The 18284-nt window shown below is 36.6% G+C and overlaps 1 protein-coding gene across 2 annotated transcripts in view; it reads left to right on the top strand.

Moving 5' to 3' along the window:
- Positions 1-18284, top strand: part of ALG9 (ALG9 alpha-1,2-mannosyltransferase) — a 118929-nt gene that overhangs the window by 37019 nt on the left and 63626 nt on the right. For both annotated transcript variants that reach the window (XM_044669371.1, XM_044669370.1), the window contains 4 exons: positions 2275-2429; positions 3861-3990; positions 4656-4803; positions 14238-14367. In XM_044669371.1, the coding sequence (XP_044525306.1) occupies positions 2275-2429; positions 3861-3990; positions 4656-4803; positions 14238-14367 (563 nt within the window). The remainder of the gene's footprint in view (positions 1-2274; positions 2430-3860; positions 3991-4655; positions 4804-14237; positions 14368-18284) is intronic.

The raw sequence follows: 18284 nt of genomic DNA, 5'->3' as shown, positions 1-18284 counted from the left end.
AGTTTATATTTGTAAGGCTGCACTACACCAGTAGGACCTATCTGAAGGTTTTCTTTATTATATTGCAAGTGAAGCCACATGAATAAAAATCTAAAGAAACTCACAATGCAAGGGTAACACATTCATGACCACATAGCTCTCAGTGACTTCAGGATAGGTCTTACATTTTTGCAGTTAGGGAAGCTTATACAGCTTGTTAACCCACCAAACAGGAAAAGGCATTTGCAAGATCTCAGGGGAACACAACTTTTAGAGTCCTTTAACCTATGAAGAATATTTTGTTCAAAGGGTGGAGTATATCTGATAAGACATATTAGAGGCAAAAATGTTGTTGAAAATAGCCTCAACCAAATTTTTAAAAAAGTATTCAGTTTTCTCAGACACTTCCCAGCTGTGTGACCCTGGGCAAGTCACTTGACTCCCATTGCCCACCCTTACCACTCTTCCACCTATAAGTCAATACACAGAAGTTAAGGGTTTGGAAAAAAAAAAAAAAGAAAAAAAAGTATTCAGTTTTTCCCATAACTGGAAGACTGAATTATGAGGAGCTACTCCTGAATTTGGTGGTTTCTTCTGGACTGCCATCCATTTTGGTTGCATTGCATTGGAAAAGTTTACCTAGTCATTTATTTCTGTCTTTCAGCATTCATTTTGTACCACTATCTTGATTCATATTATTAACTTATCAGGTGCTTCTGAATTTCTTTGCCAGGAGGGTTAGACTTAAGCAGAACTTATAAATTGGGACGAGAATTAATTCTTGATCTGTTTGATTCATTTGGAAGGGTTATGAGGGATTTTTTATGATTCCATAATTAATTATAAACAATTGACCAGGTTAAAAAATGTCAGTTTATAGAGTACTTCTGCTTAGGGCAGGAAAACATGAAATCAACCCTAAGGAACAAATTTACATGAAAAAATATGTAAAAGTAAAATCATATTTCAGAAATTATTAATAGGTTGTAAAGGAATTTTCACCTATTGAAAATGTATTCATTTGTTCTGGACCATCAGTTAAACCATGGGAGGATGTTAATCTAAAAAGTAGACTAAGATCTCACAATAATTGTGAGGAAAGTTTAAAATAACTGGTGTTGTAGCTTAAGATTTTTTTTTATATCCTTGAATAGTCAGTCAGCAAGCATTTATTAATGCTCTTATGTCCTTTCTGGGACTAAGTAAGATACAAAGAAGGCAAAAAATAATCCCTACTCTCAAGGAGTGCCTGGTCAAGTGGAAAAAACTCATAGTCTTTTGGTAAAAGCATATACATACCAAAAAAACTGTAAATTAGGTATTATACAGTTATGGTCCTCAATTACAGGCTTGATTCTGTGGGATAAATAACTTTGCAGTTTATGCATATGAATTCAGTGGGCAGCAGAGGGCACTGTGTTTATAGCCTTTTCATGAAATTCCTTCCGCACTGCTCATTACAACTAATTCAAGCACAGGAGGAGATGCTCTCGCTGTGGGGTTGCAAGCTTATCACTCAGAGCTCATGTACCTAACTGCAGGAACTTTTCAGCAGGGGTTTGGGCCTTAGTGATCATTAAATCCTTTAGTACTTGCACATGCTTTCTTTTTAAAATTTTGGTTCCAGTTAGAGATTTGGAATTGAATGGTATTGTAGGAAGGAGAGAGAAGAAGCTTTATCAGGGTTGTTTTTGTTCTTGCTTTTCAACAAGATACTTGTTAGTAGCTGTTTGTTGAAAATATAAAATAGAGTTAGTGGGTTTGAGAATGCTAGTTCTTCCATCATTTCTTTCCATATTTAACCTGTGGCCCATGACTCTTCTTTACAGTTTGTGTAAAAAAAAAAAAGGCTGATTGATAAAAGGAGGGAAAGTGTTGCTAGGACATAGTATATAAATATTCCATTTCATAGGATTAAAACTTAATTTTAGGTTGTGGCAAATAATCTCAGGGGCCTCTAGACCCAATAACAGGACCCCTCAGTGGGAAAGGCTTTTCTTTCTCCATCTAAGGTAGAATTCATTTTACTAAAATCCATAAGCCATTTGGACTTAGTGATTATGCATCCAGTCTCTTTAGAAGCAACAGAATAGGATTCTCTTATTAGCTGGTATTTCCTTGTTGCATGGTCAAGAGGAGTATGACTGTCTTGGACCATTTTGTGAGTGAAAACAGGGTGGCCAAGGACAGAGCCACATTATCTCAAGTCCAAAGTTGGGGGATATGAAAGCTTCATTGGTTGCAGTTTTCCTACAATAATGAAATATGAAATTGCTTCTTTTCTATTTCTTACAGTTCAGAATTTAGGCCGTCCTTACTGGCTTACCTTGTCTCCAATGTACATTTGGATCATCATCTTCTTTGCTCAGCCTCACAAAGAGGAAAGATTTCTTTTCCCCATTTATCCTCTCATATGTCTGTGTGGTGCAGTGGCTCTTTCAGCACTTCAGGTGAGTTTCAGGGAAACAGAAATCCTAAAAAGTTTCATTTTTAGTTTCTTTATGCTCTATCATAGAAATTTAACAGCAGATTAAAGGATCCCTACTGCTCCAATATTTCATCCATATGGTATAATTTACTCTACAGGTATTTATATACCTCTTTTTGGTTAGTTATTTGTTATCTTGCTTGCTGATGACTTTTTCCCCTAAATAATTATCCTTTTATTTCAGAATATCCACTCAATTTACTTTAGATTCATTTTCTAAGTCACTAAAAGAGAATTAGATCCTGATTAAATGATGATGGGGTAGCAGAATTAATTGAATCTCTTCTTAAAACATTTAGATTAGAGTAGAATTTTAGTCTACATTTTGTGATTATATCTAATAACTAACCACGAAGACATTGGGTAATAAGGACTAAAACTTATATTAAGGACAATTCCTTGAAATCAAAACACTCTTCCACTTTTGTGCATTAAAAAAAATGTTTTTGAGCTGTACCCACCATTTCATGACATCTTCTGGTTCCTAGATCTTCCATATCCCTGCTTCAGATTGAAATTGAAATTGAAAATGAAAATAAAATTTATTTAATTTCCTTAGGCATTTTTAACACTGATATTGCCATTTTGAACAAGTCCCTCCTTCCATTCCTTCCTCTTCCCTTCCTTTCTCTGTATCTCTCATTCTTTTTGTCTCTCTTTCCTCCCTCTTTCTCTCCCTCCCTCCTCCATTCTTCTTTTAGCATAAATGAAACAAAAGACTTGTCATATGATTAGTAGTAGAGTACCTGATTCAAAATAGGAATACCTTGAAGAAACTACTCATGAACAGCTGACTGAATCTATATATTATATTGGAATATGTGACCTATGTATCTTAATATCTTTTTTGTAGTTTGTAAGTGGTCTTGAGAGATAATTAAAAGAACTTCCTCGATGTCCTGTCAAATGATTTTTTCTTTTTCCTTCTTTCTGCCTATCCCTCCTTCCTTCCTTCCTTGCTTCCCTTCCCTCCCTCCCTCCCTTCCTTGCTTCTCTTTCCTCCCTCCCTTCATCCTTCCTTTCCCTCCTTCCCTTTCCCCCTCCCTCCCTCCCCACCAAAAAAAACATCTCTGTGGTATGAAAGCAAAACAATGAATATGTTCATTAATTCAAATATTTTTTTAAAGAGAATTTTCTTGGGGCTAGAGAAATTCTTTTCTCCTGCTAAACTACCAAGACACCATAAATATCATCATTCTTTGGTACTAATGTATAAGAAACTTTAGAAATATATTCCTTCATTTCTTAGACAGTGGAGTATTTCCAAATGTCCTTGGATCTAATACTTTATCAGGTCTTTTATACTTCACCACTTAGGAGGCAGGTGGGTTTTTATGACACATATCGTGGACACATTTGATTTCTTCATCAATAATGTCTTTTTTTTCTCTAGAAATGTTATCACTTCATGTTTCAACGCTACCGTCTAGAACATTACACGGTTTCTTCCAATTGGTTGGCTTTAGGGACTGTCTTCCTCTTTGGGCTGCTATCTCTGTCTCGATCTGTGGCACTGTTCAGAGGTAAATATTCTAGCAAAGAACTTAAATCAAGTCCCTGAGTATTTCATCTAAAACTGTAGCTGATGAGTGTTAACTTGATATGTTTGCTTCTTATGCTAAGAAGAAACTTCTTCCCTGGGAGGGGAGCTCTATCATCTCTGATAGCTATTGCTTTAATGTCTGAGTTTTTTGCCCTTTAGGAGTAATTTGGCTTTATGTTAAGAGTAGAGAAGATTGCAAATTCTTTTTAGTATGATTAGCTGTAAATTGTTTATCTGTATACATTTACTTTTTTTAAAAAGGGGATGGTATTAAATTAAGAAAGTTCTAAAATTGAAGATGCTAATATGAGGTTGAATTCTTATGATATTCTTTCCAGACATAGGAATTTGAATACATAACATTAAAATGATATAATAACAACTAACTCCCCAAAAAGGTGAAAAGGAGTAGAGGAACGCAATAGAGAAAAGAATTTTTACCAAAATGAAGAGAAAATGTAATTTATTCATATATAGTAGGTTAACATCTGACCCATGGAAGAGGCATTGACCAAGTAGGAATGCCTATGGTGAACCTTTAAACTCTTTCTTTGCCTGAGGAATTTCAGTAAACATTTTAAATACATTCAGTTAAATTTTGAATCTTGTTTTGCAGTATATCTCCTTTTCTGATAATTATTTCAGAGTATCATGGACCCCTTGATTTGTATCCTGAATTCCACCAAATTGCTACTGATCCTGCTATCCACACAGTCCCAGAAGGGAGGCCAGTGAATGTCTGTGTGGGGAAAGAGTGGTACCGATACCCCAGCAGCTTTCTTCTACCTGAGAAGTAAGTCGCAACCTCCTCCTTCTACCACTCAATTCTTAAATGGAGGGAGAGGAAATGACAGACCAGTTAGTCTGTCTTTTTAGTTTTTAGTTTTTAGTTTTGCGGCTTTAGCCAAAGGCTAGGACCAGTTGTCAAGCCTTTATATAGATACTGTGGGCTTCCCAGAAAGAAGTGAACTATTGTGTCTTCACAAGCAGTTCACCGGGCTTTACTAGAGCCAATTCGTCTATTTATGTGCTCTGCTTTGTCTGTCACATAGGATTAACATCTTTTTTTTAAATTTTGAACTTAAAAATCCCAAACTAAAAAAAATTTTACATATACACAGCAGAACACAAGAAGAAGATATTGCACGAAGCCATATTATCACCATTTTATGTTGTTTGCTTCTAAAAAATAGTACATAATCCCCACACATTACTTTTAAAACTATTATTTTTGTCTTGTCTTCTGAACTTCATTTGTTCTTTTCTTTGCATTAAAACAATGAGTCAGTTACCCTCTTTTTGGGGTATCACTATTGCTCCCTTTCCCTGCCTCCAAATAAAAATAGGAAAAAAAAAAGAAAAAACCTTGTAACATCTAAGCATAGGCAAGCAAAACAAGCCCCAAAACTTATCATGTTAAAAATGAATGGCTTTTTCTGTACTTGCATCCATTCTCTTTGTCAGGGAGCCTACCACATGTTTTATCATGGGAGTTCCCCTGGAGACATGGTTTCTCAGAATGCCTATACCTTGTAAAATTGTTGTTCTTTCTGGTGGTATGGGCCTTGTCTAAGTTGTTCTCCTGGTTCTACCCACTTCACCCTGTATCAGTACATACTCCCTGGATTCCTTGAAATAATTTCTTATTGTGCAGTACTATGTTATTATATTCATATACTCAATTTGTTAAAACATGTCCATTGATGGACATGCTCTTAGATTCTAGTCTTGTTATCTCCCTCTTACCCTTTCTCTTTCTCCTTTTGTTTGCTTCAAATAAGAGTGAAGTTTTAATGATTCTCACTTCCCCCACCCTTTATTCCATATTCTCATGCACCCCAGTTATAAGAAATAGCATGTTCCACCTATTCCTTCTTTCTTGTAGTAGTATGCTCTTTGTTTTACCCTTCTTCCTCTTTACCCTTTTCAAACCCTCAGAAAGAACAAATTCATCCCCAGGGCCTCTTTTTTTCCTACTTAAGTGCCTCAAACTTATCCTTGAAGACATTAAAGTTCTCAAGAGATTCTTTCCTTCTCTATTAGAGAATCAGTACTATATTATCATACATCTCATCTGAATTGCTCAAATAAATTTACCTTCCTTGGTTTTTGTGGATTCTTGTGCTTGTATTTCAAGATTCTTAGCTGCTTGCATCATTTTTTTCTGATGTGAGAGTTTTGAATTTTGGTTGACATTCTCAGATTTTTCCTTTTAGAGTGTATTTTAGGAGGTTCTGGGTAGATTATTTCTATTTTTCACTTTAATATCTGGTTCTAGTAGATCAGGACAGTTTTTATCCCAATTCTTAAAGTGTAGTGCCCAGGCTTTGTTTTTCATGATAGTTTTCTTTTTCACTTTTTTTTTTCACCTGCATTTAGAAACAATCTATTACTATGGTTTTTCTGACATTTTGTGATTCAGATTCTCTCCTTTACTCTTTTTCCTCCTCAATGGTAAGCAGTCTGTTATGAGTTATACCAGTTTCACTATAGTTTTCAAGGAAGCCAGGGATTCTTAAATCATGACTTCTTGATTTGTTTTCTGTCTGTTTATTATATATCCAAATATCTTATATTTTCAAACTTTTACCTAATATTTCTTGCTTTCTCAGAGTCATTGCTTTTGTTTAGACCAGTGATGGGCAAACTTTTTAAAGAGAGGGCCAAAGGAAAGGAAATGCTCATCTGTCAGTCTGTTTCTAAGGCAACTCTTTCGAAGTTTCATTGTATTGTATCGTACTCATTGTATTTGTCAGATTAGAAATAATGTCGGGCCACAGGAAAGAATATTTCACGGGGCTGCATCTGGCCCGTGGGCCGTAGTTTGTCCATCACTGGTTTAGACTGTTCTGGCTTTTAGGCACTTTGTTACCTAGGTACAGTTTACTATTTTTTCTTCTAAACTACTGGTTCTCCTTCTATTTCTTTCCTCTTGAACTTTTATTGCATTTTTAACTCTTGCTTCATTTCTTCTAGACATTTATGTAGTGTTTATGTAAGATATATTTTTCTTTTTCTTTTTTTTTTTTAACCCTTACCTTCCATCTTGGAGTCAATACTGTGTATTGGCTCCAAGGCAGAAGAGTGGTAAGGGTAGGCAATGGTGGTCAAGTGACTTGCCCAGGGTCACACAGCTGGGAAGTGTCTGAGGCCAGATTTGAACCCAGGACCTTCCATCTCTAGGCCTGGCTCTCAATCTACTGAGCCACCCAGCTGCCCCCTATATTATTTTTTTCTCATGAGTCTCTATTTGCAGTTGTTAGGGAACTATTATTTCCTTCTAGGCTAGATTTTTAGGGACCTCAAGGTCTACATACATTTTTTTTATCCTGGTCAGTATGTTGTTTGATTCACTCATCTTTTCAGATTTAATTCCTAAATTGGGCCTTTGTGCTAGGACCAGGTTCTGTCCCCTGCTTTTCTTTTAAGTGGCATGGTCAGTCCTGCTTGAATTTATCCTGGGTTCCCTGGGTTCTTGAACCGAACTCTTACTCAGGTCAACCATTATTTGGTCTTGTACAAATTTCAAGTTTTTGCTGAATTTAGTAATGGGAGTTGGGTGATCTGGCTGTATTCATTCAGCCATTTTGTTCAGAAGTCCAAAGCTGGGCCTTTGGGAGATAGATTAGATTCTGAGTGGAAGCTGCTTAAGAGTTAGCTCTTAATGTGGGTTCATTTTTATTTCTGTTCTTAGACAACATCTAGGCCTATAAAAGGCCTACTAACATCAGCTCTAGGAGATGTCTCTAAGAGCAATTTTACCTCGTTAGCTGACATGTACTTCTGGTAATTGTGACTTGGAACTCATTAATAGATCATCCTCCTATCTATTTTACATGTGATAAAAAGCAAACATAGGCCTATGAGTTCCTTTTAACTAATGCTGCTCATGCTACCAAGTCATATTAGGGCAAAAAAGAAATGTGAGTGAAGGAAGTGTGAGTCATATAACTCTTCTTTTGAGTACTATTTCTAGCAGTTTTGCCATCTGATATCCTATTTTTGATTATACTCATAGACAATGTGGCATAGTAGGCCTCAGAATTTAAAGAATCCCAAAACTTGAGCTTACGTCACAGCTCTGACATTTAGTTGCTCTGTGACCTTGGACAATTTACTTATAAGCTTCATTTTCCTCATCTGTTAAAAGGAAATGGAGATAATAGAACTTGAATTCTTATGCTACTTACCTCAGTGAGTTATTGTGAGGGAAACACTTTATTAAAACACTCTGTAAATATGAGTTACTACTGTTACTGAGTTAAAATATTTTTGGCAAAACTTTTAACTTTCATACCATGTATTGGTTCCAAGGCAGAAGAGTGGCAAAGGCTAGGCAGCTGTGGTTAAGTGATTTGCCCAGGTTCATACAGCTATGATGTGTCTGAGGCCAGATTTGAATGAATGTCCCATTTTCAGGCCTGGCTTTCTATCTGTTGAGCCATTTAGCTGCCCCTTGGAGATATCCTTGATGGAGCATTGGCTGTTTGTATATTTTTGCTATGTGAGGAAGGAAGAGATTGAGTTTTTGTTTTTTGTTTTTTTTTTTTTTTTTTTGCTTTTCTCTGTATTTCCATTGCTTAGCACAGTGCCTAGTACCCAGTAAATGTTTAATAAATGCTGGTTGATATTCTTACCCTACAGGATTGTACTCCTCTAGGCATGTATTGAATTTGCTTTATTATTGACATGTATTCCTTATCCTTGTCTTTGATAGGAAATGAGTACAGATTTAGGAACTCCTACTGCTAATGTGGTTTCATAACTTCCAAGACTACATTATTTCACTGGTAGTCCTTAGGTACATGGAACTAAGAATATGGTGATTAATTTGCAAATTATATTCATGAGATGCAATAGAATATGTTAAAGGAATGATCTTGGGATGCTAAAGGTAGTGGCCCTGAATCGATTTATGTTCTCTCTTTTTGCAGTGACACTACCTATTTGGATTTTTAAAATGAAAATCCCAGAGTTATAAGGGATTTCAGAGTTCATCTGGTCTAAACTCGACCTGATGCATGAACTCCTTTTGCAGTACTTTGGACAAATGATTATCCATTCACCATTATTGGGAAGTGGAATGCATTATCCCTTAGAGCAACTCATTCTGCTTTTTTACAGCAGCTCTAATTGTTAGAAATTGTTCTCTATATTGAGCCAAAATCTGCCTTCCTTTAGCTTTCATCCATTCTTGAGATTCTGCCCTACAGAGCCAAACAAAATAAATTGAATGCCTTCTCTACATGATAGCCTTTCAAACATTTGAAGACAGTTCTTCTCCCATCTAAATAGAATCACCAGAATCATCTCAGAGTTACCAGAGACCTCAGTGGTCATCTGCTCTAGTTTTTATCTAAACGATCCCTTCTGCATGTCTAACCTCCACTTGAAAATCGCTAGTGATGGAGGACTGATGCTGTAGAGGCAATGTGATAGGGCATTGGACTTGGAGCCATCAAGACCTAGATTCAGATTCTGCCTTAGTAGCTTTCTAGCTGAGACCCTGAGCTGGTCATTTAGCTTCTCTGTGCCTCATGTTCCTAATCTTTGAACTGAAGAGATTGGACCTGCTGGTCCCTAAGATTCTTTCTAGCTTTGCAGTCTGTGATCCCATTATCTGTGGTTTTTGATTTCTTTAAGCTACACTAATTAGGAAATGTTTTCTTGTATTAAGTTGGCATCTGCCTTTCTTCAGTTTTGTTCCTATGGTTCCATCCTTTGGAGCAATAAGTAATCCTTTTCCAAAACACGGTAGTTAAATAATCAGTCAACAAGCATTTATTAAGAATCTACCATACACGAAGTACTTCTAGGGATTCAGAAACAAATATGAACTAGTTCCTGTCCTCAAGGTACTTATATTCTAGCAATGGAAACAACATATATATACCTACAGAATGGATATAAAATGACAGAGGGGGCTAGTGCACCAAGAGCTGGGAGGGTGAGGAAAAGCTTCCTGCAGAAGGAGACATTTGTGTTGAGTCCTGAAAGAATCAGGCATATAGAGAAGTGAAAGCAAAGAGAGAATGCATTCTGGGAATGGGGAAAAACCAGTGCAAGGGTATGAAAGCAGGACATTAAGTACCGTGTATGAGGAGCAGGAAGAAGGCCAGTTTGATTGGATCATAGTGTGTAAAGGCTGCAAAGGTGAGTTGGAGCTAGGTTGTGAAAATGCCAAAGGACTTTAAATTTTCTCTGAAATAATAGCTAGACTATAGTCTATTAGAGTAGAGGAGGTGAAGTGGTCAGATGGGGTTTTAGGGAAATCATTTTATCAGCTCTTTGGAGGAGGGATTGGGGTATAGAGACTTGAGCCATGGAAGTCAGTTAGGAGGCTATTGTGGTATTGCAGGATCTGAACTAGTGTGGTAGCTACATGGGTGGAGAGGATAGGATAGATTTAATTTTTTAAATTTAGATCATTTACAGGTAACTCTTCCTTCTTGTCAGGGTTAGGGGAATGGCACCTCCGTGATCTAAAAAGTTCATATAAAATGTTTTGGCTTTTATATTCTTTTCACAAACTTTAACTTTCTACTTATTTTAATTTTGAAAAAGAAATTGTGTATATTTATGGTATTAAAAGATAAAATATGTTGATACTATACACATATTTTATACATTTCTAAGTTTCTAAGCTTTTTTCTTTGTTGTCTGCTGGTCTTCATGTGTCATCTGCAGCTTCTGCAAAACTCCCCCAAAATTCCCATTTAATTTCTTATGCCGACCTGCAATATATTGAAACTATGATAAGGAAAGTTGCGATGTGTATTCTTTTTTTTTTTTTCCATTTTCTATTCCTTTTATTTTTTCAATTACATATAGAAACAATTTTTTTTAACATTTGCTTTCTGACCTTTTGCAATCCAAATTCTCTCTCTCCCTGTCCTCCCTTTCCCCAGGGGGGAAAATAGTCTGATAAAGGTTATTTCAGTATTATCATGCAATACAAATTTCCTTATTCCTCATGTCAAGAAAGAAGACATATATCACACATATAAGAAAAAACTCATAAAGGAAAGAAAGCAAGAAATAGCATGTCTGCATTCATACTCTTGATAGTTCCTTCAGTGGCTGTGGATAACAATTTTCATCATGAGTCCCTTGGAATTGTCTTGGATCTTTGCATTAATAGTTTAGCCCTTCATAGTTGATTATCGTACAATATTTCTTTTTTTTTTTTTTTAGAATCCTTACTTCCCATCTTAGAATCAATATTGTGTATTGATTCTAAGACAGAAGAGCAGTAAGGGCTAGGCAATGGAGGCTAAGTGACTTGCTCAGGATCACACAACTAGGAAATGTCTGAGGCCAGAATTAAACCCAAAGCTTTCCATCTATAGACCTGATTCTCAATCCACTGAGCCATTGAGCTGCCCCTTCACATTTTTTTTTAAACCCTTACCTTCTGTCTTAGAATCAATACTGTGTATTGGCTCCAAGGAAGAAAAGTGGTAAGGACTAGACAATGGTGGTTAAGTGATTTGCCCAGGGTCACACAGCTGGGAAGTGGCTGAGGCCAGATTTGAACCTAGGACCTCCTGTCTCTAGGCCTGGCTCTCAATCCACTGAGCTACCCAGCTGCCCCCTTCAAATGGCTTTTTAATGAACTTACATTAACTTTTATTAGTCATTGCTTCTCTTCCTAAATGTTTACAAACCATGTCTTTGATCATGGGTCCCAGGATTTTTCTAAGAATCAAATTCACTGGTATATATCTTGAAAAATCTACCTTCTTATTTTTTGAAAATCAGGATAATGTTTGCCAACCAAGGGATTGTCTAGCATCTCTCTACTACTCCTCAACAGCTTAACATGTTCATACATGTATTTGGCTGCTCACTGACTCTTTGTTTCCTCAGAAATATTCTAAAATTGGTCATTCAAATGGCCCACTTCTGCATAGACCCCACCATCATCACTGTTCTCACATCTTCAACTTATTCTGTGAGGAGCAGCAGGATTGATATACACTTATTTTTTACTCATATGATGAAGCTGTGGCACACTTGCCTAAGCTACTGCCTCACCCTCCTTAGACTGAGACTTGTTCCCTTAAGGTATCCACACTTGAAGACCCTCCTATGAGTCCTCAGGTTTTGTCAGGAAATCTGGATCTGAGCACAGTCCTGTCATCCGCACTCATACCAGTGCTACCACATAGACTTGTTGGGAATGCATCACTTAATCTCCCTCCTCTGCCTACACAGGCTCTGCTTTTGCAACACATCCTTTTCCAGTACCAGACCTGGCTTCCTTCCTCCATGAATGATCAGCCTTAGTGGAGTATCCTGATGTTTTCCTAGGTCTACTATTAACTTATAGTATGGGGAGTAATTCACTGCACTTTTTGCCTCAAATGCAGTTCAGTCCTAACCTAGCAGCCCAGCAAAGACATCCACAGGCTTTTTCCCTTCTTTTTCCATCTTTGGGATATAGCTCATAGGGCACTGTTGAAATGATTGCAGAGAGCTAGGTGTTCTCTTACTAGCTCCTTAATCAATTCAGTTTTAATATTAAGTGCCCATCATGTGCCAGAAACTTTGCTAAGTGCTGGAGATATTAATAAGAAACAGAAGGACAGCCCCTGTTCTCAAGGAGCTTAGAATCTAATGGGGTGGAGACAACATACAAGAGGAAGCTGAAAAGGAGGGGGAGCATCAGAGCATACCTGGTATGGGGGCATCATGCTCAAAGATGGACAAACCAAACAGAGGTGCTGATGGAAAGAGGAACAGATGTTGGACTTCAGTGACCAATTAGCCCTTTTTATTCTGTTCCTAGATAGAAAATTGTTCGGCCTTTTAGTGATCCATTATTATATTCTTGGCACTCTGGGAAGTAATCCTATCCATTCTTTGATCCCCCAGCATACCCTTTTTGGGACCTTCCCATCCATTGCCAACCTCAACCTATTTTGAGATTTAGCATTCTTGACATGAGTCTTACAGGACTATTCTCCTTCTTTGTATTTATCCCTAGTCTTCTGCTTTTGCTTCCACCTTCTCTCTCTATCTATTTAAAATCTAAGTTGGAGAGGCAGCATGTAGTAATAGAGCCCCAACCTCAGAGTCAGTGAGATATTGGTTCAAGTCCCACCTCCAACTTATCCTGGATGTGTGACTGGGTTTAGCCTCTCAGTGCCCCAGGCAACTCTCTAAGACCGTAAGTTGCATAAACAGGTCCTGGTCTCTGTTGGTGGATGGGCTTTCCTCCCCAGGAATTGTTCCCTATACTAGTGAAATCACAGGTCCCATTTCTTCCCCCAAAACCCATCTCTTCCAGCTTCCTTTCCTTATCTATAACAAACCTGAAGATTGTAAGGTTGCTTCTTTCTTCTTTTTTTACTTCAGCAATTAATTTCTTCTTATTAATCACAGAAGATCTAAAATAGCATTTCCACTAGTTATTTCTACCATCTTTTAGTCAGTGAAATGCTCATTAAGGCAATTGAAGAGTTTGTTTGCTACTCAGCTATTAGCTGAGAAAGAACTCCAACAGATAATTCAATAAGTTGAAGTCCTCCATCATTGTTGTATCTTCACTATTATATTATGTACCTCTGACAGATCCATGGTATTTTTCTCAAATTCATCATCCATTTCTTCCTCCTGTTTGAGTGTCCTTTTTTGTACTCTTACTACAATTTTTTTTATTGATCCTTACTTAGATGTTGCTACCACATTTCTTTTTCAGTTTGTGTATTTTCTCACTGTAATTTGTACTTTTAAATATATAGTGTCATAGTTCCCTTTAATCTTTTGCATATATACACTGGTAGTGAGCATTTTCTCACTGAAAATTCATTATATCAGTGAAATCTCAATCCAACTAAACAACGAACAAGTTATTTCCTCGAATTAAGAGTTCAAGTTCTGTTTGCTTATACTCTGATCATTGTGTATAGTTGAACTTATTCATGTTTTCATTTCCTTAACTGATCCTTAGATATCTAGCATGATTTCACATGCTTTCACCAGCTTTGATCACTTGTCCCTCTTGTTTGGATGTGCTCCAGGTTGTCTACCTTCTAAACCGTGGTGCCCAGAATTGGCTATGGCACATCATATGCAGTCTGAGCATTGCTAGACACAGTAGGAATTTATTTCCCCCCAATTGAAATCTTTTTATTTGATTCTTTTTGCTTACTTAAAGTAAATTTCGCAATGTATTTCCATTGTCTTTTCCTTATTTTTTTTTTCTATTTGTGTTTCTGGCAGTTGGCAACTTCAATTCATTCCATCAGAGTTCAGGGGACAGTTGCCGAAACCTTTTGCCCAGGGACCAATGGCCACACGGATTGTTCCCACTGACATGAATGACCAGAACCAAGAAGAACCATCTAGATATGTAAGGGCAAGATTTTCCTTTTCTTCCTTTGAAAGTAGTTGTACTCCTAATGTCAGAGTGTTTATAAAATGGAGATTTCTTAGCCTGCAGACTTATACAAAGAAACCTTCATTGCGTAAACATCATCACTTTGTTTTCAAGCTGTCTTGTTCTTCACTTTATTCTCTGCAAAACATATGGCCTAGTCTTTTATCTTGGTTGGATAAGAAGCTTTTTTACTTTCTTTCTTCTCAGAGAAATCTTTTACTTATTTTGAATCCTGAAACTCTTATGTTATCCTTTAAGTTCTGCTTTGACTTACTATCAATGTGCTCTGACTTGGGCAGATTGAATCGTCGTTGAATATTGTTTTCATGATGACTTCTCTGGGACACTTTGCATCATTGCTTTGTTAAACTTCCTCCCCTTATTTTGGTGCATGATAGGCATCCTCTTTTATTTTATTTTCCTTTGGAAGATGACACGTTTGACATTTGATACCTTTTAAGTTCCAGTGCTGAAAAAGATAAGAGCAAAAGTAATACTCTTCCTTGATCCCAGAAACAAAGATCATTTTGTAGGATTATTAGAAGTATCTATCTTGGCAACTGGTTTGTTGTATAAGCATCTCACAGCTTACTTGTCAAAATGTTTTTGTTGTGTTTTTGAGTGTTATCTCTGGGAATTGTAAAATTCTGGCATTTCCAATTCCCCATCTGAGAAAGCCTGCAGCCTTAACTTTTGAATTTGGATTGGAGATGGACATTCTTATAGGAAACCCTTATATCCTGAAGAAGATTGCCCTCAACAGGTTGTGAAGATGACTATTTTAATTCATGGGCCTGAGACACACATCATATAAATGAGTATGCTGCACTCCACAAGATAGAATTCCAGAGTCATCATAAGGTTTACTGTTAAAAAAGACACCCTGAAAAGCAATATTCTTTTAGCTTCAGATTTTGATCCCTGTTTTTAGTTATAAATCCCTTTGAGAGGGCAATTATTTAAGATGGGTTATCAGTCATCTGTGTTTTTGTGAGGGGCTTCTTGGAATAGTGGAGAAAGCTTGAATTTAGAATCAGGAAATGGATTCAAATCCTGGCTCTTTTACTTGCTACCTGTATATTTTTGAGGAAGCTAAATGATTTCTCTGGATCTCAATTTCTTTATCTATGAAATAAAGGAATTTTGACTTCTAGGTCCCTTCCAGCTAAAAAAATGACTGGGTGATTCCAAATTCATGAGATCCTTTCCTGAGATCAGTTTTTGTGGTTAAAGTAAACTCACAATTAAATGATTATGAAGGTTTAAATTTTTATGTTTTTCAGAAATGATTCAAAACTGCTCTTTGGAAGATTTAAAACATATTAGAAAAGTCTGTTTGCAGGTTTTTAAAGTATGCACACATGAGAGTTTTTCTAGGTGGCCTACTTCCATCTTTTTTGTAACAAAAGCTTGGGTTTTAAATGTCCTGCCAATTGTGATGGCTTTGTTTTGGATCACGTCTTAAGATTCAATATACTCACAAAGGTTGGGTTGTTAATGAATATAAATAATATAAACAATGAATAAATAAAATTTATGTTATTTACTGAATAAAAAGAAGTCCCATTATGGACTTGCTTATATTATACAACCCAAGTTATATTATATAAATAGAAATAAAATAAGTAAATAAAATATAAATATGAATGTAAATTAATATAAATCTGGAAGCAACCATGATACATTATTTTGGTCAACTTCTCTTTAAATCTGGTGAGACTCATTTCTCCTACCTTGTAATTTAGCTGACAAAGATCTCACTAAGAAATATTAGCTTTCCCATTTTCTTGCTTTCTTCTGCTTTCATTATTAGTATTATATTTAATCTGCAGTTTCTTTGCATGGATCTTTTTTAGTTTTATAAGGGTTAGTTTAGTTAAAACTAGATAATATAATCCATAAATCCACTTACCTAAATATATGTAAACTATAATATTTTATAAAATGCAGAAAATGAGTGAATGACTTAAGGGGCACCATGGTTAACCAGCTTCTGCATTGTGGAACTTCTTTTCTTCTCTTAGGCAACTTCATGAATAGTCCATGACATATGACCAAGGTACAACATGAATCAAACTGACAGTGTCATTCTGTATATTAAATATCAATTAACCTTTGTTTATTTCTTTTCTTTAATATAAAAATAAATGTAAACAAAGGTTCTGATATTTTCCTTTATTACACTGAATGATTGCCCTGATCTCTTCTGGGTTGTAAATCTCTAAGTAAGGGGCTTTAAAATAAATGTTATATCTAAGTGTGAAGGTGGTCCTCCCCAATTGTTCATTGCCTTGAGAGATTCTGAAGGCTTTGGGCTATTATACTATTTTATGCCATAATACCAATTTTAGAGAGCAATGAAGAAACATCTAGACTAAATGCCATAAATATATCAATCAAATGTTTTGGGACCTCTTCATGGAAAAAGAGCCCCCAAGGAGGCACATTGGACCTAGAACTTGGGGTGTATAATATAATCAAGTCCATAACTGGACTTCTTTTTACATAGTAAATACTTATTAACTGCCGACAATAGGCTATGCACTGGTGATATAAAGAAGAAAAAGAAACACAGCCCTTGCCCTTAGGCTCAAGGAACTTACGTTATATGGCAAAGACAATACAGAAAAGGGAGGGGGAGGTTGAGGGTACAGTGTTCTGGGAGTAGAAATCAAGTAGAGAAGTTATTGGAAAATGAAGTTAATTGAAAAGTTCATAGCCTTCCATGAAAGAAGTCTTTGGAAGGAGTTTGTTGCTTTGCCCTCCAGCCCTCCAGTCAGAGAGTGCTGAGGTGATGGGCACCAGAGCTGGGTCAGGCTCCATATTGATGGAATTTCAGATAATGTTATCTTCTAAGCATTTAGTGTGTAATAGTTGCTCACATAACCACCTTCTTTGCCCTATTACAGTTGGAAACCTAAAGTTGAGAGAAAGTTGATTCTAGATAAAGCTGTCAGTAAAAGTCATGATGTTCTTGGGTTCTTTCCCAAGTCCTTTGGACTCTGATTAGATCACAACTCTACATTTTCTGACTCCAAGAATTGTTCAGTTTCATGTGATGGCCATACTAAAAACTCTGCTGAGGACTTAATAATGCAAGTAGGTGGCATGGTGGATAGAGTTCTGAGCCTGGAATCAGGAAGACTTGAGATCAAATCCAGCCTCAGCTATTTACTAGTTGTGTGACCCTGGGGAAGACATTGTTATTCAGTTGTTTTCAGTCATATCTGACTCTTCATGACCCTATTTGGGGTTTTCTTGTCAGAGACTAGAGTAGTTTGTCTTTTCCTTTTCTAGCTCATTTTATGGATGAAGAAACTGAAGCAAACAGAGTTAAGTGACTTGCTTAGGATCACACAGCTGTAAGTGTCTGAAGCCACATTTGAACTCAAGAATATGAGTCTTCCTGACTCCTGGCCTGGCATTCTATCCAGTTACCTAGCTATTCTTCCCTACTCTGAGGGAGCCACTTAACCTTTATTTGCCTTAGATTCCTTATCTGTAAAAATGGGGTAATAGCACCTACTTCCAGGGTTGTTGTGAGGATCAAACAAAATAATAATTGGTTAAGAGAGAATTAAAACTTTTTGTCTATTCTGAGTTAATCAATCAAGAACTTAAAGTACCCCTACTTAACACTGAGTAAAGCACTTACAGAAAAAGTTCTCTCCCAAAAGGGCAGGAATGAATCAATCTTTTGGGTCTGCCTTTTGTACCCCTTTTTCCACATCACTTCCTGTCTCTCTCCCTCTTCACAGAAACCAATCACAGCCTTTCAATTGCCTAGCACTGCCCAGGGGACAGTGCTTGTGGCCTTTGGGATTGAGAACTTTTTCTGTTAGTGATTTACTCAGTGTTAAGTAGGGGTACTTTAAGTTCTTGATTGATTA

Source organism: Gracilinanus agilis, chromosome 3 (assembly GCF_016433145.1).
Source record: "Gracilinanus agilis isolate LMUSP501 chromosome 3, AgileGrace, whole genome shotgun sequence".
NCBI classification, from domain to species: Eukaryota; Metazoa; Chordata; class Mammalia; order Didelphimorphia; family Didelphidae; genus Gracilinanus; species Gracilinanus agilis.
Note: the sequence above shows the minus strand (reverse complement) of the source record. Positions and strands in the feature narration are given on the sequence as shown.